The sequence below is a fragment of the Dendropsophus ebraccatus genome, chromosome 9 (assembly GCF_027789765.1).
Source record: "Dendropsophus ebraccatus isolate aDenEbr1 chromosome 9, aDenEbr1.pat, whole genome shotgun sequence".
NCBI lineage: Eukaryota > Metazoa > Chordata > Amphibia > Anura > Hylidae > Dendropsophus > Dendropsophus ebraccatus.
In genome coordinates this window covers 109,567,079-109,590,765 of record NC_091462.1, presented here as the reverse complement: position 1 = coordinate 109,590,765, position 23,687 = coordinate 109,567,079, and the positions used below count along the sequence as shown (strand labels likewise).

The 23,687-nt window shown below is 47.2% G+C and overlaps 2 protein-coding genes across 2 annotated transcripts in view; one reads left to right on the top strand and one right to left on the bottom strand.

Moving 5' to 3' along the window:
• The window catches only part of RHBDL1 (rhomboid like 1), a 34,225-nt gene extending 33,529 nt beyond the window's left edge, over positions 1-696 (bottom strand). Inside the window, exon 1 of the mRNA XM_069984328.1 lies at positions 439-696. Within this exon, the coding sequence (XP_069840429.1) occupies positions 439-477 (39 nt within the window). The 5' untranslated portion in view covers positions 478-696. The remainder of the gene's footprint in view (positions 1-438) is intronic.
• LOC138801465 (uncharacterized) overlaps positions 1-23,220 on the top strand; it is a 71,118-nt gene extending 47,898 nt beyond the window's left edge. Inside the window, exons 7-8 of the transcript XR_011364623.1 lie at positions 12,447-12,679; positions 22,900-23,220. The gene's annotated coding sequence lies outside the window, so the exon portion shown is untranslated. The remainder of the gene's footprint in view (positions 1-12,446; positions 12,680-22,899) is intronic.
• The last annotated feature ends 467 nt before the right edge of the window (positions 23,221-23,687 follow it).

Below are 23,687 nucleotides of genomic sequence, written 5' to 3'. Positions count from 1 at the left end.
TCAGTAGCTGCAGTCTCTCTCATACACTCAGTAGATGCAGTCTCTCTCATCCTCTCTCATACACTCAGTAGATGCAGTCTCTCTCCTCCTCTCTCATACACTCAGTAGATGCAGTCTCTCTCCTCTCTCATACACTCAGTAGCTGCAGTCTCTCTCATTCACTCAGTAGTCTCTCTCCTTCTCTCTCATACACTCAGTAGGTGGTCTCTCTCATACACTCAGTAGATGCAGTCTCTCATACACTCAGTAGATGCAGTCTATCTCATACACTCAGTAGATGCAGTCTCTCTCATTCTCTCTCATACACTCAGTAGATGCAGTCTCTCTCTCCTTCTCTCTCATACACTCAGTAGTCTCTCTCTCTCTCTTCTTCTCTCAGTAGATGTGGCCCCTCTCAGCCCGTCTCTCGTGCTCCCCCTCCCCTCCCCCATGTCTTACCTGCCCCTGGATGAGGCGCAGCAGGGAGCTCCTGTCCATATACCCGCAGGGGGCCTGTGGGGGGCGCTGCACTGTGGTGGTGGGAGATCTCCTTCTGCAGAGCAGCCCCCCACTCCAGGGTTACAGGGAGAGAGTGGGGAGCTCCGGGAGGCGCGGGGGGGACATGCACCGGAGGAGGAGGATGGAGGGATGAGGGACAGCACCGGAGGAGGATGGAGGGACAGCACCGGAGGAGGAGGATGGAGGGACAGCACCGGAGGAGGAGGATGGAGGGACAGAACCGGAGGAGGAGGATGGAGGGATGAGGGACAGCACCGGAGGAGGATGGAGGGACAGCACCGGAGGAGGAGGATGGAGGGACAGCACCGGAGGAGGATGGAGGGACAGCACCGGAGGAGGAGGATGGAGGGACAGCACCGGAGGAGGAGGATGGAGGGACAGAACCGGAGGAGGAGGATGGAGGGATGAGGGACAGCACCGGAGGAGGATGGAGGGACAGCACCGGAGGAGGATGGAGGGATGAGGGACAGCCCTGGAGGAGGAGGATGGAGGGACAGCACCGGAGGAGGATGGAGGGACAGCACCGGAGGAGGATGGAGGGACAGCACCGGAGGAGGAGGATGGAGGGATGAGGGACAGCACCGGAGGAGGAGGATGGAGGGACAGCACCGGAGGAGGAGGATGGAGAGACGAGTGCGGAGGAGGCGGCGGGATGCGGAGGATCACACCGAGACCACCCGACACCCAGGTGATGCCCACCCGATCACACACGGCGGCGGCGAGCTGTCACATCCCCCGCCCCGCACACAGGCCCGGGCACCGCCTGCGAATGCCAATGAGGCTGAACGGGGGTGTGTGGCAGCCGGCAGCCAATGGCAGCCCGGAGATCGGGGGGCCAAGCCTGGAGGGAGGGGGGAGGCAGCCCCTCATCACCTGAGCCCCCCCGAATCCATCACACAGCAACACTGTATCCACCTCCACCTGCACAGCCTGGGTCACACTGTATCCTGCTCCACCTGCAGAGCCTGGGTCACACTGTATCCTCCTCCACCTGCACAGCCTGGGTCACACTGTATCCTCCTCCACCTGCACAGCCTGGGTCACACTGTATCCTGCTCCACCTGCACAGCCTGGGTCACACAGTATCCTGCTCCACCTGCACAGCCTGGGTCACACTGTATCCTACTCCACCTGCACAGCCTGGGTCACACAGTATCCTGCTCCACCTGCACAGCCTGGGTCACACTGTATCCTGCTCCACCTGCAGAGCCTGGGCTCACACTGTATCCTCCTCCACCTGCACAGCCTGGGTCACACTGTATCCTGCTCCACCTGCAGTCTATGGGTCACACTGTATCCTGCTCCACCTGCATAGCCTGGGCTCACACTGTATCCTCCTCCACCTGCAGAGCCTGGGATCACACTGTGTCCTCCTCCACCTGCAGAACCTGGGCTCACACTGTATCCTCCTCCACCTGCACAGCCTGGCTCACACTGTATCCTTCTCCATCTGCACACCCTGGATCACACTGTATCCTGCTCCACCTGCAGAGCCTGGGGTCACACTATATCCTTCTCCACCTGCACATCCCGGTGTCACACTGTATCCTCCTCCACCTGCACAGCCTGGGGTCACACTGTATCCTCCTCCACCTGCACAGCCTGGGCTCACACTCTATCCACCTGCACAGCCTGGGTCACACTGTATCCTTCTCCACCTGCACACCCTGGGTCACACTTTATCCTCCTCCACCTGCAGAGCCTGGGCTCACACTGTATCGTCCTCCACCTGCACATCCTCGGCTCACACTGTATCCTCCTCCAGTTGCAGAGCCTGGGGTCACACTGTATCCTCCTCTACCTGCAGAGCCTGGCTCACACTGTATCCTGCTCCACCTGCAGTGTATGGGTCACACTGTATCCTCCTCCACCTGCACAGCCTGGCTCACACTGTATCCTCCTCCACCCGCAGTCTATGGGTCACACCGTATCCTCCTCCACCTGCAGTCAATGGGTCACACTGTATCCTCCTCCACCTGCAGAGTCTGAGCTCACACTGTATCCTCCTCCACCTGCAGTCTATGGGTCACACTGTATCCTGCTCCATCTGCAGTCTATGGGTCGCACTGTATCCTCCTCCACCTGCAGAGTCTGGGGTCACACTGTATACTCCTCTACCCGCAGAGCCTGGCTCACACTGTATCCTCCTTCACCTGCAGTCTATGGGTCACACTGAATCCTCCTCCACCTGCAGTCTATGGGTCACACTGTATCCTCCTCCACCTGCACAGCCTGGGTCACACTGTATCCTGCTCCACCTGCAGTCTATGGGTCACACTGTATCCTCCTCCACCTGCACAGCCTGGGTCACACTGTATCCTGCTCCACCTGCAGTCTATGGGTCACACTGTATCCTCCTCCACCTGCAGTCTATGGGTCACACTGTATCCTCCTCCACCTGCACAGCCTGGGTCACACTGTATCCTGCTCCACCTGCAGTCTATGGGTCACACTGTATCCTCCTCCACCTGCATAGCCTGGGTTACACTGTATCCTCCTCCACCTGCATAGCCTGGGTTACACTGTATCCTCCTCCACCTGCAGTCTATGGGTCACACTGTATCCTCCTCCACCTGCACAGCCTGGGTCACACTGTATCCTGCTCCACCTGCAGTCTATGGGTCACACTGTATCCTCCTCCACCTGCACAGCCTGGGTCACACTGTATCCTGCTCCACCTGCAGTCTATGGGTCACACTGTATCCTCCTCCACCTGCAGTCTATGGGTCACACTGTATCCTCCTCCACCTGCACAGCCTGGGTCACACTGTATCCTCCTCCACCTGCACAGCCTGGGTCACACTGTATCCTGCTCCACCTGCACAGCCTGGGTCACACTGTATCCTCCTCCACCTGCAGTCTATGGGTCACACTGTATCCTCCATCTGTTTCCTGCAGCCTCTTACCCACCCTTGCCTCCATGCTGATAGAGCAGACCAAAGAAATTATTTCTCTTAAAGGGGCCACGTCCTCGCTGAATTGTAACTAGAGCAAACCTGATGATCAGCTGATACTTATGGATCCCATTTATACGTTATAGGGATAACAAAGGGGGGGCCATTGCCGTATGCTGGGGTAGCTGTGAGGTGTTGTGGCTGCTGTGTGGGTGTAGGGTCACTTGGGCACTTGTCATGGTGGCAAGGAGTGGTGTTGGAACCCACCCCCGGACAATCGTCACTACGCTTGAGATTTGAGGATAACCCAAGTGTGAACAGGTGTATAGGTGCAACAGTAATAGATGAGAGTCCAGTAGCTTGGCCAGGATAACTTGGAATACAAATCAAGTACTCTGTGGCAAGCAGGTGCAAGCGAGAGGTAGTAGAAGAGAGTTGTGCAGCAGGGTAGAGTAGAGGAAACATCTTGAGCGCCCTGTCCAGGTAGTAGTGTACTCTGCCGGCATAGCGTACAGGAGAACATAAGAAGAAGATGCTCGTACTCACATATAGATACTGTGATCTGACCCCCTTTTGCCCTATAGTGTCGGATTCCCGTCCTAGTAGGGTAGTACAAGGTCCCAGGACTCAGGTTGAGCAGACTTTCTGAGCCTTCCCAGAATAGCTGTGCGTTACAGTAGGATACTTCAGCATAGTACACGCTATTTGTCCTAATGGGGTCAGTACCTAAGTTCAGGGTTACTGGCCTGGGTCTTATTGCAGGTATCCTTGGTGTGGACAAGGTTTTCCTCAGGCAGCAGTGGGATCAGACCGCTCTCACCCCCCATATGACCCCGTCCCCAGTCACTGGTCAGTACTAACCACTACATACCAGGAACAAGGCCGCTCTGGAGATGCTCCCTCCCCCGGCATTTAGACATCTTGTTGCTCAGATCTTTACATTTGCCCATTTTTTCCTGATTCCAACATATTAGCTCCATATTAGCCGTCACTTGCTGCCTGCTATATCCCATTGTCTCCAGATACCGGTCCATGTCTCCCCCCCCCCCCCCTCATATAGAGATCCGGGATGGGGGGAGCCTGGTTTTCCAGCACATCTCAGTAAAGTGACTGGAGCAGATAATGTGACCCAGTATTGTTGGCAGCAGTGGGCACCGTGCCGCACATCAGCGCTTCTTCCCTGTTATCCAGACATCTGAGCCTCTCAGCGCTCCCAGTCATTCTACTCTCCTCCAAACCTCTAATACAGAACCTTATCATAGGCAGATAGAGAGATTCTGCCTGGTACTGTGGTGGTCACCCGAAGGATCGCACAAGCCTGGAGCAGGGCCCAGGTGTCTTCCCTCAAGACCAGTGTATCACAGTGAGAAGGCACATCAGCATACCACCAGCCTATATAGCAGGGCCCAGGATTACCACACAGGGCCCAAGTCTTAAGCATCATCCTCAGACAGGTCTGTCAGTCCCACAACCTTCTCATGTAAGTGACTCTTAGGATCCATGTGCTCACCCAGATAGTTGTGTGGGGTGTGTGTGTGTGGGGGGGGGGGGGGCTGGGGGTTATGGTTGATTTGGGGGGCTAGGTGTGATAGTTGTGTGTGGGGGGGCTGGGGGTTATAGTTGATTTGGGGGGCTGGGTGTGATAGTTGTGTGGGGGGGCTGGGGTTGATAGTTGTGTGTGGAGGGCTGGGGTTGATAGTTGGGGGGGCTGGGGTGGTAGTTGTGTTTGGGGGAGGTAGTTGTGTGGGGGAGGGCTGGGGTGGTAGTTGTGTGGGGGAGGGCTGGGGGTGGTAGTTCTGTGGGGGAACGGCTGGGGTGGAAGTTGTTTGGGGGGCTGTAGTTGTGTGGGGGGCTTGGGGTGGTAGTTGGGTGGGAGCTGTAGTTGTGTGGGGGCAGTAGTTGTGTGGGGAGCTGGGGTGGTAGTTGGGTGGGGGTTGTAGTGTGGGGAGCTGGGGGTGGTAGTTGTGTGGGGGCTGTAGTTGTGTGGGGGGCTGGGGGTGGTAGTTGTGTGGGGGGCTGGGGTGGTAGTTGTGTGGGGGCTGTAGTTGTGTGGGGGGGCTGGGGGTGGTAATTGGGTGGGGGCTGTAGTTGTGTAGAGGGGCTGGGAGTGGTAGTTGTTTGGGGGGCTTTAGTGGAGTCCATAGACTTTCCAGTAACTTTTCTCCACCCGGATCAGTTCCTAGCTCTTTGGCTCTTTAATGGATACTGTCCTGCACTGTAGTGACTCTTAGTCCTCAGTGTGGGTTGAGGTGATTTGTAGGCTAGTCCTTTCCTGTAGGATTTAGCACTGCATTATGCAGGGTTTAAGTTCTTCAAGAAAGAAGTTTGTAAGAGGTGACTGTCCTGCATCCTACCCATGCGGGGTACTGACTGCGACTGTGACTAACAACTCCTCCCCCCCGTTCGGCGTGTGTTGTGGTTGGGTGGAGAGAGTGCAATAGTAGTGTAAACTACTCAAAAACTAGTGCAAATACCTTGATAAATGTTGCTTAAAATTTTGCGCTGTGTGCTAAATTAGCCAAAATAATGGTGCAAAGAAAATGATAAATGTGCCCCTAAAGGTCTTGGACGCTACACCGGTACACCACAATGAAGGGTATGCTACACAGTGAAGCATGGTGATATGGCAGTGACTCTGACGCTCTGGGGCGGCTTGGCCTCCTCTGTCATCAGAAACCTGCAGAACGGGAAGGGTAAGATAGAGTCAACCAAGTGTCAAGAATATTAGTGTACTGGAGGTCACTGCCCAGGAGGGGTACAATTCCTCAGGATGGCTGCCAGAGGCCGTTATCTGGCCTTCCATCATGTATGCAGCAGGGGGCGCCCTACTCAGTACTCGACATTGGTGAAGGGGGTGTATAATTCTGCAGGGATAAGTAATCATGACATTGTGCCTAAAATCTGTGGACTCCACTTGTTATATTAGGGTCCTTTTAGACAATACAATATTTAAAAGATCAGCAATATCGGCGCTTGCTCGCAGCGCCTTGGGGCTATGTTCACACTACGTATGTCTCTGGACGTAGCGCGTTCCGTGAGTAAGCGTCCGGAGACTTACGTAGTTTGCGTATGATGGAAAGTATACGATGTACGGCGGCACAGTTCACACTACGTAACAACTTACGCCCGGATCGTACGCGGTGGCGTATAAAATGAACCAGACCATTGTTTGAGGACGAAAATGCCGTAACTTACGCCCGTAGCGTAACATGCGGTCCCGTACGTAGTGGTGATTTCTTCAGTTTGACAGCTTTTTGTGCGGATCCAAAAGGTTCTGTGGGGTGTCCGGGGCTAGACGAAGATTTCCAAGTAAAAGACCGCTGTCAGATCGCTACGTAGGGGGCTCGGGAAGCGTAAGTAGACTTCGGGCGTAAGTTAGCGCTCCGTACGTAGCCGGCCGCAAGTAGCGTAAATCCCCAGCCGGAGTTCACAGCGTACATATACGCAGTGTGAACATAGCCTTACACTGCATAATTAATCATGCCACTATTTAAAGGGTTAGTTCACCCCCCCAAAAAATTATTTGAATTCAACTGGTGCCAGAAAGTGCCAGAGATTCGTAATTTACTTCTAAAGCATCTTAAGTCTTCCAGTACTTATCAGCTGCTGTATGTCGACAGGAAGGTGTGTATTCTTTCCAGTCTGGAGTGCGGGAGAGGTTTTCTATGGGGATTTGCTGCTGCTCTGGACAGTTCCTGACATGGACAGAGGTGGCAGCAGAGAGCACTGTTTCAGACTAGAGAGAATACACCACTTCCTGCAGGACATACAGCAATTGATAAGTATGGGAAGACTGGAGATTTTTTTAATAGAAGTAAATTACAAATCTATGGCACTTTCTGACACCAGTTCATTTGAAAGAAATTTTGGTGAACAACCGCTTTAAATACATTGCCATTGCTGAACGGTAATTTATGGGAATGCACAAAAGATCCAATTAGCCGCTCCTCGGCTGTCACTGTCACTTTTACACAGGCCGATTATTAGTCTATGATTTCATTACTCAATTGTCTGAAAGGCCCTTAGTTGTGTTGAGTGATTTGCATGTTGTTTGTTTATAATTTTTTAGTTTATTTGTTTGTGTGGTGACCTATTACGGACCCCTAAAACTATTGCACCTGACTAAGATAACTCCCTCAGGTTCACACAAGTGCGATAAGGTATCCACTGCAGTTAGTGTTTTTCCCACTAGGTATCACTAGAGTGTCTGTCCTTTATTATGCACAGCTGAAGAACACTATTGTGTGTCACATGTTGTTCTTTACCCACTCACAGGTGCAGGTGCTTTTCCTCCTTTATTTACCCAATCTTCTGCTCTCTTTTTCTCTGCACACACAGCCCACCAATCACAGGCAGGGTTAGATGGACCCCTGAAGAAAGGACTTAGATCCTGGTGGGAGGAGCAAGTCAGTCTGTAGTCTATATTCAATGTGAGAGGGAGTACCAAGGGGAGAGAAGCCATACAGGGATCACCTTGTCCACACCAGGAACCTCTCTAAAAGTGCAGGGCAGTCATAAGAACTGACCCCAGTGGAACAAAGGTACGGAAGGTCTATGTATTCCACTGCGCAGTGCCAGACAACCAGTCAGCTTAGCCTAGATAACAAGGCCTGGGGCTCGTACTACCCACCTATGATGGGTAACCCACAACTAGGGGGCAGAAAGCAGTCAGACATATCTGAATCTGCCAGAGAAACAAATTAGGCACCATCCTCATCGCTATACACACTGCACATCTGTATTGGCCCCTTTTTGCCCTCATTTAGTGGGTGGGCTGACTCTATGTGACCCCCCTTATAGTATATACCCCCCCTCTGTGTAGACCACTATAGTACATGCATCCCTCTGTGCATGCCCTATTGTATACTAGTGATGTCACGATACCAGAATTTTCAGTTCGATACCAATACTAACATTTTTATTTCGATACTCAATACCAGTTCGATACTTACTAAAATATTTTAAAAAAAACCACAACAATAGAAATATAATACTCCCTAGACAGCGAATATAATAAACCTGAAATGTTTTCTATACTCTTCAGGGCTGCACTATTACAGAGATACCAATTTATGGAGCTTTTTTTAATTTTATTACGTTAAAAGTAAAGGTTTGCGTTTTTTACATAACTGTGTACAGAGTAGAGCGATCACTCAGACAACTCCGCTATACACTGCTCACTCGGCTCCGCTATACACTGCTCATTCGGCTCCGCTATACACTGCTCACTTGGCTCCGCTATACACTGCTCACTCGGCTCTGCTATACACTGCTCACTCGGCTCTGCTATACACTGCTCACTCGGCTCTGCTATACACTACTTAGCCGGCTCTGCTATACACTGCTCACTCGGCTCTGCTATACACTGCTCACTCGGCTCTGCTATACACTGCTCACTCGGCTCTGCTATACACTGCTCACTCAGCTCTGCTATACACTGCTCACTCGGCTCTGCTATACACATACTTATGCTGATGTCGGCACCTCACAGCCCCTGCACCTCCCCCTCCTGCCAGACGGCTGGATCCTCACATGTGTCCTTTCTCTCGGACCTCCCGCTCTCCCTCTCCCTCTCCAGCCTTCTCCTCCTTCCTCCTCTCTCCTTCTCCGTTCTCCTCTCCCTCTCCAGCCGCGGAGACCTCCGTGCAGCTCCAGCTCCTCTGCATAAATCATTTCAGCGGGGGTCTGCTACACACAGTAGCCGACCCCTGCTGCATATGGAGCGAGCTTAGGAGGGGTCAGGTGCCGCTGTCAGTGTGACAGCGGCATCTACACAGTTACATAGCCGGCACTAGCGATCGCAAAGTGCCGGCTATTTAAAATTGGCGCCGCCGGGAGCGGAAGGAGAGAGAACAGAGGAGGAGACTGCAGGGGCAGTGAGAGGCACATAGAGAACATGGCCGGCGCTCAGCTAGCCGCCGGGCGTGTTCTCTGCGTTATACTTTATGTTAAGTTGCCTAATAGTGCAGCTTTAACATAAAGTATCGATACCAGGAAATCCTGGTACCGAACCGTTGTTTAGCCCGAAATATCGATAGTAGTATCGATATTTCGGTGCATCGTGCATCCCTATTGTATACGCCCCCCATGTATCCCCCTTTTGTTGACCTCCTATGTTATCTCCCTTATAGATGCCCCCCATGTTATCCCCCTTATAGATGCCCCTCCTGTTATCCTCCTTTTAGATGCCCCCCATGTATCCCCCTTTTGTTGCCCCCCCATGTTATCCCTCTTATAGATTCCCCCCATGTATCCCCCTTATAGATGCCCCCTATGTATCCCCCTTATGGATGCCCCTCCTGTTATCCCCCTTATAGATGCCCCCCATGTATCCCCCTTATAGAAGATTGCCCTCCTGTTATCCCCCTTATAGATGCCCCCCATGTATCCCCCTTTTGTTGACTCCCTATGTTATCTCCCTTATAGATGCCCCCATGTTGTCCCCCTTATAGATGCCCCTCCTGTTATCCTCCTTTAAGATGCCCCCCATGTATCCCCCTTTTGTTGCCCCCCCATGTTATCCCTCTTATAGATGCCCCCCATGTTATGCCCCTTATAGATGCCCCCCCTGTTATCCCCCTTTTAGATGCCCCCCATGTATCCCCCTTATAGATGCCCCCTATGTATCCCCCTTATGGATGCCCCTCCTGTTATCCCCCTTATAGATGCCCCCCATGTATCCCCCTTATAGATTGCCCTCCTGTTATCCCCCTTATAGATGCCCCCCATTTATCCCCCTTTTGTTGACTCCCTATGTTATCTCCCTTATAGATGCCCCCATGTTATCCCCCTTATAGATGCCCCTCCTGTTATCCTCCTTTAAGATGCCCCCCATGTATCCCCCTTTTGTTGCCCCCCCCATGATATCCCTCTTATAGATGCCCCCCCATGTTATCCCCTTATAAATGCCCCCCCCTGTTATCCCTCTTTTAGATGCCCCCATGTATGCCCCTTAAAGATACCCCTCCTGTTATCCCCCGTTTGGATGTCCCCATGTTATCCCCTTTATAGATGCCCCCCCATGTATTCCCCTTATAGATGGCCCCCATGTTATCCCCCTTATAGATGCCCCCCATGTATCCCCCTTATAGATGGCCCCCCATGTATCCCCCTTATAGATGGCCCCCATGTATCCCCCTTATAGATGCCCCTCCTATTATTCCCCCTTATAGATGCCCCCCATGTATCCCCCTTATAGATGGCCCCCATGTTATCCCTCTTATAGATGGCCCTCATGTATCCCCCTTATAGATGGCCCCATGTATCCCCCTTATAGATGCCCCCCATGTATCTCCCTTATAGATGCCCCCCCAAGTATCCCCCTTACTGATGGCCCCAATGTAATCCCCCTTATAGATGCCCCCCCATGTTATCCCCCTTATAGATGCCCCCTATGTATCCCCCTTATAGATGGCCCCCCCACGTATCCCCCTTATAGACGGGGCCCCCCTGTGCAAAGCAGATGAGAAAAAAAACACTCACCTGCAACTTGCTCCCCCACCGTGTCTCTCTTTTAAAGGCTCGGTCCGCTCCCGGCTCCCTGGCAGCACACACACCAGTGAGGTCTGTGTGCTCCGGGGATGTTACTTCCGGCCCTGGGGGTGCTTGTTATAGATGCACCCTGTGCCGGAAGTACTTCCCCCGGTGCACACAGAGTGCACTGATGTGTGCTGCCGGGGACGAAACAGAGCCACAAGAGGGAGGGGGCAGTGTGGTGGCAAGGGGGGACCTCACCCCCCCCCCCCCTTTGGTAGCAGCCTGGTCATGGTAGCGACCTCTAAGGGCCCTATTCCACCAGACGATTATCGTTCAGATTATCGTTAAATCGTTCGAATCTAAACGATAATCGTTCGGTTGAAATGCAGTTAACGATTAACGACCGAACGAGAAATCGTTGATCGCTTTATAAGACCTGGACCTATTTTTATCGTTGCTCATTCGCAAAACGTTCGCAAATCGTTCGCATTGAATAAGACATCGTTCGGTCGTTCGCAATAGATACGAACGCAATAGCGAATAAATAGCGAAGAAGAAACGATCGCAATTACGATCATAAGTAACGATTATCGTTCCATGGAAATGAGTGAACGTTTTCAGGTCTTTCGCATTAGCGGTCGTTTGAGATCATTAATCGTTAACGATTATGCAAACGATAATCGTCCGGTGGAATAGGGCCCTTGCCACTGTATCTGTGAGTACGAGTATTCTGTATATGTCTTCTACACACCTCTATTGTTCGGGCAGAGTACACTACTACATTGGACAAGGCCCCTCTGACAACCCCTCTCCTCTTCTCTCTTCTACAACACTCTGCTTGAAAGCACCTTGTCTCTACCTCAAATACACCTGAGTCACTCACAAGATTGTATTTTTTTGTATTGCACTGAACTGTATTCCTACCACGTACATTTGTATTGCACTAAGTTGTTCCAAGTAACTATTCTATTTTTGATTCTAAGCACCGGACTCTGGTCTATCCTTACGCACCCACACACACTCGTACACTTGGGTTATTCTTTTGTGCCATGTTGTCGCAGTGCCAAACTGTCCCGGGTGGGTCCTACATACACCACTCCAGGCTACTGTGACCCAAGACCCACTCAGCTACCACACCACTGTACTTGCTGACGGGGGGGGGGGGGGGGGGGGGGGGGGGGGGGATGCAAAACAAACCTTTAACCCCCTCAGGCCCGCACGCCATCACATTTGTAAGTATTGAAAAGGAATAGAATTTACTACAAGGGGGATGAATAGTTTTGAATGTAACCAAGCACTCGTGTACTGAGGTAACAACAGCCGCATGACAGCGCACATACACACCGCCAGCCAACACTGCCAGCTTTCTTAATTATTTTACTACAATGAAGGACGTTTTTAGGGGGGGGAAAGCGTATACGATTTATAAAAACATGGAATTTTTTAATAAAATATGATTCAAATGAAAGAAAGTCTTTTATTAGAAAAAATAATTCTCATCCACAAGACACAAAGATTTCATTGTCACAGTGTAACCTGCTTTTTTACACTTATTCTTGTTCTCTGTCGTTTCCTCAGTAACAAGATGTCTACAGGAATCACTATCAGCAGATCCGTCTCTGTGTACCCGGCGGAGTATTCACAGCATCTGTCCATCTCACACGGGAGACCCCCCCCACAGAGCCGCAGGGGACCCCCTCATCACATGGATTTGGCAAAACAGGGAAAAGTCTGTAATGAGTTTCAGGAAAATGGCGCTCTCTATATAGAGGAGGAGATGGATCTTCAAGGCTGAAGGAAGAAGGGGCCTGGTAAATACACAGATACAAAGAAATGTCATGTTCAGGCTAAACCACAGCTTTACAGCAGTGCAGTAAAGTGCACAAAAAGGAATATACACAAGGTTCATATTTTCACCAATCTGCATTTTATGTTTTAACATAAAAAACAGTACCGTAGTAAAGTAGTTATATTCTTGTATATAGGGGGCAGTATTATAGTAGTTATATTCTTGTATATAGGAGCAGTATTATAGTAGTTATATTCTTGTATATAGGATCAGTATTATAGTAGTTATATTCTTGTATATAGGGAGCAGTATTATAGTAGTTATATTCTTGTATATAGGAGCAGTATTATAGTAGTTATATTCTTGTATATAGGGGGGCAGTATTATAGTAGTTATATTCTTGTATATAGGAGCAGTATTATAGTAGTTACATTCTTGTATATGGGAGCAGTATTATAGTAGTTATATTCTTGTATATAGGAGCAGTATTATAGTAGTTATATTCTTGTATATAGGAGCAGTATTATAGTAGTTATATTCCTGTATATAGGAGCAGTATTATAGTAGTTATATTCCTGTATATAGGAGCAGTATTATAGTAGTTATATTCCTGTATATAGGAGCAGTATTATAGTAGTTATATTCTTGTATATAGGAGGCAGTATTATAGTAGTTATATTCTTGTATATAGGAGGCAGTATTATAGTAGTTATATTTCTGTATGTAGGAGCAGTATTATAGTAGTTATATTCCTGTATATAGGAGCAGTATTATAGTAGTTATATTCTTGTATATAGGAGCAGTATTATAGTAGTTATATTCCTGTATATAGGAGGCAGTATTATAGTAGTTATATTCCTGTATGTAGGAGCAGTATTATAGTAGTTATATTTCTGTATATAGGAGCAGTATTATAGTAGTTATGGGAGGAAAAAGAGCGCTGCACCTCACACCTATGGCTGATACTAGTGCCCCTCCTGGTGAGACCCACATGACCGCAATTAGCAGGAGACACCTGAGTGCTCATGGTTTTAATCCCTCCTGTTTTTTCCCATTCTGTTTGCCGCAGCTATGGTGAGTGCAACACCTCATCCAGACTTGTGCTGTTTGGGGACGACCTTCTCCGCCAGCGGTGCTGGCCGGGTTCTGGTGTGGTGTTTTTGGGTCTGGTCCTGTGGCATGGGGGTCGCAGGGCCGTCCCATGGCCCGCGTTCCCTGACTGTGTACGCCTGTGGGGTTGGTGGTCACTGACTGGCACGGTGTGTACTTAGTGTAGAGACCCATGTGTATCAGATACCTGCACGATGGTACATGGGGCAGTATGGCTTGATCAATTCATACACAAAATTCTGATGTGTTTTTTATTTAGCCTAGGGTCACTAGTATCAGCCATAGGTGTGAGGTGCAGCACTCTGTTTCTTCCCTGAACCGCATTATAGTAGTTATATTCCTGTATATAGGGGGCAGTATTATAGTAGTTATATTCCTGTATATAGGGGGCAGTATTATAGTAGTTATATGAACTGGAGAGAATGGGACGGCTGCACATCCCATCTATGGCTGATACTAATGCCGCTTGGCCTATATTAAAAATCAACACCAGAGTGTCTGTATATGAATTGATCAAGCCATATTGCCCCATGTACCACCGCGCAGGTCCTCTGGTCCACACGGGTCCCTATGCTAACTCCACACCGTGTCGGTCAGCGACCGCCAACCCCGCAAAGCGTGCACATGCAGGGAAGGGAGGCCATGGAACGGCCCTGCAACCCCAATGTCACAAGACCAGACCCAAAAAGCCCCACCAAAACCCGACCAGCACCACCGGCGGGGAAGGCTGCCCCCAAACGACACAAGCATGGATATGGTATTACACTTACCATTGCTGCTCTCACAAAATGGGGAAGACATAAGGTCCGGACATGCGAGCACAGACATATCCTGCTAATTTTGGTCATGTGGGTCTTATAAAGGAGTGCGAGCTGTTCAGAGAGGGAGAACTGTGAAACACGAACTGGAGAGAATGGAACCGCTGCACATCCCATCTATGGCTGATACTAATGCCGCTAGGCCTATATTAAAAATCAACACCAGAGTGTCTGTATATGAATTGATCAAGCCATATTGCCCCGTGTACCACCGCGCAGGTCCTCTGGTCCACACGGGTCCCTACGCTAACTCCACACCGTGTCGGTGGTCGCTGACTGGCACAGTGTGGACTTAGTGTAGGGACCCATGTGTATCAGATACCTGCATGAGGTACATGGGGCAGTATGGCTTGATCAATTCATACACAAAATTCTGATGTGTTTTTTATTTAGCCTAGCGGCACTAGTATCAGCCATAGGTGTGAGGTGCAGCACTCTTTTTCTTCCCTGAACCGTATTTTGTTTCTCTCTTTTCTCCGTGTTTTGCACTCCTCCTGGTGAGACCCACATGACCGCAATTAGCAGGAGACACCTGAGTGCTCATGGTTTTAATCCCTCCCGTCTGTCCCATTCTATCTTTGATAGCTATGGTGAGTGCAATACCTTATCCAGACTTGTGCTGTTTGGGGGCAGCTTCCTCCGCCGGTGGTGCTGGCTGGGTTTTGGTGTGGCATTTTTGGGTCTGGTCCTGTGGCATGGGGGTTGCAGGGCCGCTCCATGGCCTCCCTTCCCTGACTGTGCACGCCTACGGGGGTGGTGGCCACTGACTGGCACGGTGTGGACTTAGTGTAGGGACCCATGTGTATCAGATACCTGCACACGGTATATGGGGCAGTGTGGCTTGATCAATTCACATACAGAATTCTGATGTTTTTTATGCAGCCGAGAGGTACTAGTATCAGCCATAGGTGTGAGGTGCAGCACTCTTTTTCTTCCCTAAACCGCATTATAGTAGTTATATTCCTGTATATAGGAGCAGTATTATAGTAGTTATATTCTTGTATATAGGAGCAGTATTATAGTAGTTATATTCTTGTATATAGGAGCAGTATTATAGTAGTTATATTCCTGTATATAGGGGGCAGTATTATAGTAGTTATATTCCTGTATATTGGAGCAGTATTGTAGTAGTTATATTCTTGTATATAGGAGCAGTATTATAGTAGTTATATTCCTGTATATAGGGGGCAGTATTATAGCAGTTATACTCTTGTATATAGGAGGCAGTAGTATAGTAGTTATATTCCTGTATATAGGAGCAGTATTATAGTAGTTATATTCCTGTATATAGGTGCAGTATTATAGTAGTTATATTCTTGTATATAAGGGGCAGTATTATAGTAGTTATATTCTTGTATATAGGGGGCAGTATTATAATAGTTATATTCTTGTATATAGGAGCAGTATTATAGTAGTTATATTCTTGTATATAGGGGGCAGTATTATAATAGTTATATTCTTGTATATAGGAGCAGTATTATAGTAGTTATATTCTTGTATATAGGGGGCAGTATTATAATAGTTATATTCTTGTATATAGGAGCAGTATTATAGTAGTTATCAAGATACAATAAGACTCAGTGAGACTTCTAATGTTTGAGAGTCTGAGCTAGGACCTGTACATACACAGACGATTCAGCCACCAGACTGCAGCTATTGGAGGTGCACCATAGAAAGAAGCAGGTACTGTGTGGCGGTAAGACAAAGCACTTAACACTCACCGATCTGCTGCAAGATAAGTCCATTTATTCAAACTGATTTTCACATGTGAACGGGGAGGGAGATGCAAGCAGGTGCGTCCAGGTGAACAACCGCTTTCATGTATACAACACGACAAGTATTGTATACAGGAAAACGGTTGTTAGCCTGGACGCACCTGCTTGCATCTTCCTTCCCGTTCACATGTAAAAACCAGTTTGAATAAATGGACTTATCTTGCAGCAGACCGGTAAGTGCTAAGTGCTTTGTCTTACCGCCACATTATAGTAGTTATATTCTTGTATATAGGATCGGTATTATATTATAGGGGGCAGTAGTATAATAGTTATTATACTTCTTGAACATAGGAAGCAATTTTATAGCAGTTATATGGAAAGTATAAGTTTGCCTTCCTTGTAAAGTGACCTTTAGAATATAGGAGGAATGTAATAACCCTATGTTATCCAACCTCCTCACTCTAGCCGCCATTACTGTATGATTCAGGGTATTATCAGCAGTGAGTGGCGCTGCCCTTTAGCACTTGTTCAGTAGACGTATACAGCTCTTACCACTCACCGTATGTGACATTACCTTCCCACTGTTATACTTCATGTATTGTGGCTGCTGCTCTCTGGAATAAGAACACACAGAGGCGGATTTTACAGTCAAGGACGCAGAGTTTGGTATAACAGGGTCTCATAGAACAAGTCGCCCTTTACAAACATTCAGTAAATTCTCTGCTTTGTGATAGTCAGGTGGAACAGGGGGACTATATTATCGTATGGTCGGCTCTAAAAGTAGATGAACAGAGGAAAACATTAACCCTTTCTGAGCTGAGCCTTCCTCATAGACAGATAGAAGACCCATTTATAGCCAGTCACACAAGTCTTATCGGAGAACATTAGTGTGGGAGGTGAGGACTATAAGCGGTGGCATGGGGCTTTACATTGTGCTGGGACTTCCTGCTGGGAGAGGGGGGAGGGAGCTGGAAGAAGAACAACCTGATGTTACTATTTCCCATCATACTTTACATGGACTGATTTTTTTTTAGTAGGGAAGGGGTGAGGAGTTTCATAGTTATCTTCTCTTCTATAGTCAGGGCCAGGAAGGAGAATAATGTAGGACACATAATAAAGCCATTCAGATGTCTTTATAACTGGGGCATGGGTATGAGAACCCGGTGGTACAGTATTGGGGCACGTCTGAGGGGGGCGATAAGTGGGGCATATTTCGGGTTCGGGGTTTTGTTGGAAGGTTCTGCCGCCTCTTACATCGCTGGATCAGTCTCACAGACACATCAGTCTGTATTATTTTGGCACTTGACTGATGTAGAGAGAGAAGCCCTGCAGGAAAGCCCAAAGCTGCTGCCGGCTCTTCAATTCATCAAACGTCAGACAGGACGGACGGCTATAAATATATGAGAGCCAGGCAGGGAACAGAACATGGCTGACGTCCTACTGACTACTCTAATGCAGTGCTGTAATATGGAAGGGACAGAATGAGAAAGATAGACTGAGAGAGAAAGATTTGGGATAGATAGATAGATAGATAGATAGATAGATAGATAGGAGATAGATAGATAGATAGGAGATAGATAGATAGATAGATAGATAGATAGATAGATAGATAGGAGATAGATAGGAGATAGATAGATAGATAGATAGATAGATAGATAGATAGATAGAAGATAGATAGATAGATAGATAGATAGATAGATAGGAGATAGATAGATAGATAGATAGATAGATAGATAGATAGATAGAAGATAGATAGATAGATAGATAGGAGATAGATAGATAGATAGGAGATAGATAGATAGATAGATAGATAGATAGATAGATAGATAGATAGATAGATAGGAGATAGATAGATAGATAGATAGATAGGAGATAGATAGATAGATAGATAGGAGATAGATAGGAGATAGACAGATAGGAGATAGATAGGAGATAGATAGATAGATAGATAGATAGATAGATAGATAGATAGATAGGAGATAGATAGATAGATAGATAGGAGATAGATAGGAGATAGATAGATAGATAGATAGGAGATAGATAGATAGATAGATAGATAGATAGATAGATAGATAGATAGATGATAGATAGATAGATAGATAGATAGATAGATAGATAGATAGGAGATAGATAGATAGATAGATAGATAGGAGATAGATAGATAGATAGATAGATAGATAGATAGGAGATAGATAGATAGATAGATAGATAGATAGATAGGAGATAGATAGATAGATAGATAGATAGATAGATAGATAGATAGGAGATAGATAGATAGATAGATAGATAGATAGATAGGAGATAGATAGATAGGAGATAGATAGATAGATAGATAGATAGATAGATAGATAGATAGATAGGAGATAGATAGATAGATAGATAGATAGATAGATAGATAGATAGGAGATAGATAGATAGATAGGAGATAGATAGATAGATAGGAGATAGATAGATAGATAGATAGATAGACAGATAGAAGATAGATAGATAGATAGATAGATAGATAGATAGATAGATAGATAGGAGATAGATAGATAGATAGATAGATAGATAGATAGATAGACAGACAGACAGACAGACAGATAGAAGATAGTAGACAGACAGCAACCTGCTTCCTGGCTCATTCCCGTCGATCTCTTCCTTAGCTGGGACTGCCTGTTGAAGGTGATTCCATTAAACGTTTGGTCAATGAAGGAGTCCAGGTCTTTTAGTACATCGGGGGCTGTAATGATGAGAAGACATGAGATCTGGGAATGTAATATATAGACAGGATGTACCAGACCACATAACCGCTGACAGGACACGACATATGTCAGGACTATAGCAATCTTTATATATATGGCGGTGACTTATTCTGCTGCTCTAGCAGGCAGGAAATATACAGAGAATCAATAATGAAATAATGAATCACCATCCTGGAGCCTAAAGGCTACAAGCACATGGATGTAATGCTGGATGGATCCCTGTGAGACTTACCTGGTTACATAAATAACAAATAGGGAATTGTCCGTATACATATATTGTATGTGAGGGAATATATGGAGGATACTGCAATATCGGGTATTTTACCTTCATCACCGACCGGACTTCCAGCCTGACTCCCAGGATTGGACTGGAATGAGAGGAATAATACGTATATAAAATAATTACAGGGCGTGTAGCAATGTAGCCGAGCAGAGACTTCTCTGATGTAGTAGACATTTCAGTATAATGGTCCCACACTCCGACCCGCCACCATTACCTTACTCATCCAGTCACAGATTGCTCGGCTTAGATCCGAACCCCTTTCACGAACAACAGGAGTGTCCGAGGAACGCCGACTATAAGATGGACAGTTCAGTTAACGTTGTGTCTCCATGCTAACCATCACGGAAAGAGAGAGACGCAGAGGAGGCATATCAGGGAAGAGAGGAGTGTAAAAGAGAGTACTAGATATAGAAGGAGGAAGATGGGCATACAGGACAGCAGGGGGATGTGCAGAAGAGCCAAGGGTAATGTTATAGTGTACAATGGCGTGTAAGAGAGCAGAGGGGTGTCCAAGAAAGCAGAAGGGTGTATAAGAGAGCAAAGGGGTGTATAAGAGAGCAGAGGGGTGTATAAGAGAGCAGAGGGGTGTATAGGAGAGCAGAGGGGTGTATAAGAGAGCAGAGGAGTGTATAGAACAGCAGAAGGGCATGTAAGAGAGCAGAGAGGTGTATAGGAGAGCAGAGAGGTGTATAGGAGAGCAGAGGGGTGTATAGGAGAGCAGAGGAGTGTATAAGAGAGCAGAGGGGTGTATAAGAGAGCAGAGGGGTGTATAGAAGAGCAGAGGAGTGTATAGGAGAGCAGAGGAGTGTATAGAAGAGCAGAGGAGTGTATAGGAGAGCAGAGGAGTGTATAGAAGAGCAGAGAGGCATGTAAGAGAGCAGAGGGGTGAATAAGCAAACTGGGGGGTGTATAAGAGAGCAGAAGGGTGTAAAAGGGAGCAGGGAATGTAAAAAAGCAGGAGAATGTGTTAGAGCAGGAGAATGTATAAGAGAGCAGGGAAATATATAAGAGAGCAGGGGGATATATAAGGGAGCAGGGAATGTATAAGAGAGCAGGGGGATATATAAGGGAGCAGGGAATGTATAAGAGAGCAAGGGAATGTTTAAGGAAGCAGGGGATGTATAAGAGAGCAGGGAAATATATAAGAGAGCAGGGGGATATATAAGGGAGCAGGGAATGTATAAGAGAGCAGGGGGATATATAAGGGAGCAGGGAATGTATAAGAGAGCAAGGGAATGTTTAAGGAAGCAGGGGATGTATAAGAGAGCAGGGAAATATATAAGAGAGCAGGGGGGTGTATAAGGGATCAGGGAATATATAAGGGAGCAGCAGAATGTATAAAAGCAGGGAATGTATAAGAGAGCAGGAGAATGTATAAGAGAGCAGGGGGATGTATAAGGGAGCAGGGAATATATAAGGGGGCATCAGAATGTGTAAAAGCAGGGAATGTATAAGAGAGCAGGGGGATATATAAGGGAGCAGGGAATGTATAAGGGAGCAGGGAATGTATAAGAGAGCAAGGGAATGTATAAGAGAGCAGGGGGATATATAAGAGAGCAGGGGGATATATAAGGGAGCAGGGAATGTATAAGAGAGCAGGGGGATATATAAGGGAGCAGGGAATGTATAAGAGAGCAAGGGAATGTTTAAGGAAGCAGGGGATGTATAAGAGAGCAGGGGAATATATAAGGGAGCAGTAGAATGTAGGGAATGTATAAGGGAGCATCAAATTTATAAGTGAGCAGGGAATGTATAAGTGAGCAGGCGATGTATAAGAGAGCAGGGGAATGTATAAGAGAGCAAGGGAATGTATAAGAGAGCAAGGGAATGTATAAGAGAGCAGGGAATGTATAAGAGAGCAGGGGAATGTATAAGAGAGCAGGGGATGTATAAGGGACCAGGGGAATGTATAAGAGAGCAGGGAAATGTATAAGAGAGCAGGGGAATGTATAAGGGAGCAGAGAATGTATAAGAGAGCAAGGGAATGTATAAGGAAGCAGGGGAATGTATAATAGAGCAGGGGAGTGTATAAGGGAGCAATGAAATGTATAAAGAAGCAAGGAATGTATAAGAACAGGGAATGTATAAGAGCACAGGATGTATAAGAGAGCAGGGGATGTATAAGAGAGCAGGGGATGTATAAGAGAGTGGGGAATGTATAAGGGAGCATCGAATTTATAAGTGAGTGGGGAATGTATAAGGGAGCAGGGGATGTATAAGAGCAGGGGATGTATAAGAGAGCAGGGGACGAACAAGAGAGCAAGGAATATATAAGAGAGCAGGGTATGTATAAGAGAGCAGGGAATGTATAAGAGAGCAGGAGAATGTATAAGTGAGTAGGAAATGTATAAGAAAGCAAGGGATGTACAAGAAAGCGGGAGAATGTATAAGAGAGCATGGGTTGTATAAGAGAGCAAGGGAATGTATAAGGGAGCAGGGAATGCATAAGGGAGCTGGGGATATATAAGAGAGCGGGGAATGTATAAGAGAGCAGGGGATGTATAAGGTAGCAGGGGGATGTATAAAAGAACAGGGGAACGTATAAGGGAGCAGAGAATGCATAAGGGATCAGGGGATGTATAAGAGAGCAGGGGATGTATAAAAGAGCAGGGGAATGTATAAGAGAGCAGGAGATGTATAAGAGAGCGGGGAATGTATAAAAGAGCAGGGGAATGTATAAGGGAGCAGGAAATGTATAAGAGAGCAGGGGAATGTATAAGAAAGCAGGGAATGTATAAGAGAGCAGGGAATGTATAAGAGAGCAGGGGATGTATAAGAGAGCAGGAAATGTATAAGAGAGCAGGGGAATGTATAAGAGAGCAGGGGATGTATAAGAGAGCAGGAAATGTATAAGAGAGCAGGGGAATGTATAAGAGAGCAGGGGAATGTATGAGGGAGCAGGGTTTGTATAAGAGAGCAGGGGAATGTATGAGGGAGCAGGGGAATGTATGAGGGAGCAGGGGATGTATAAGAGAGCAGGGGAATGTATGAGGGAGCAGGGGAATGTATAAGAGAGCAGGGGAATGTATGAGGGAGCAGGGGACTGTATGAGGGAGCAGGGGAATGTATAAGAGAGCAGGGGAATGTATGAGGGAGCAGGGGAATGTATAAGAGAGCAGGGGACTGTATGAAGGAGCACGAGAGGAGTGTATTAATGAAGCAGAGGTTTCCACAATGGAGCATACTGGATTCTAGAGGAGTATACAGGTGAGCTGAGGAGTGTATAATACAGTAGAATAAGGGAGCAGACATAGTGACCTTCTCCTGATGGACGCCATGGTCTCCTGGATAGCTTGCAGCCACCTCACCCTCTCTGCATCGCTGTCTGCAGCCTGAAAGACAGAAATAACCAGTCAGAGATTTGGATGTCACCATCTCCCCATCCTCATGCTGGTTATCTATCTCCTTCCCATTTACATCATCTATTGTTCCCTGTTATCAGCTATGTGGCTGCCTGTAGGACCCATGATTGCAGTCTATTGTGCTCAGTTATCAGCCATGTTATGTGGAGGCTATGATGTTTGCACCATGACTGTTATAGTTACCAGTAATATGGCTCTTCCATTCCGCAGGGTCATCTCCATGGGGTAGCGGGAGCCCATCGTGGCCACACTGACTAGTGACACCATCTGATCCGGTACAGGGGAAATGATCAGGAGGGAACCTACAATCATCCTATATTATTTCTATGTAACCTCTTCAATACTCACATCTCGCACATCAATGGTGCCCCAGAGCTCCCCCTGCAGGAGAAATAGGAAATATATTACTATTGGTTCATTACTTGAACTTACGTTTTGTGTTTCTTACCTCTTTATCATTACTTCCTCTCATCTTGAAATATGACAGCTTTGTCCCTTTAAGTATAAACTGGTATGTCCTCCACTGGAATTTCTGCACAGAAGCAAAAAAAAATAAAAAATCATAAAAATGTATAAGTATGTGACACCCAGCAGGTCTGCGCAAAATGCTCACAGTCTAATACCAAGACCCTGTGTACATGGATGTTGTCTCTGTGGCGTCCATGTTCCATATATATATATATATATATATATATATATATATATATATATATATATATATATATATATATGCATGCAGGAAATAGGATGAGCTGCTTTTATGTTGGGGTGTTTGTGTAATAACATACTAGAGCTGAACTAGATGATAAACAGTCTCCATGAATCAGTCCCAAAGATGACTGTCATTGGATGAGAAGAGGTAAGCCCGATTCCCTTTCTTTTCAGAATACAGGGATAATCCTGGTCCTCAAGGATTACGATTTTAGTCACGTCACGTTGTAACCAGGGGTCAGGTATGGAGGATGTATGGAGCTGTAGTATGGAGGATGTATGGAGCT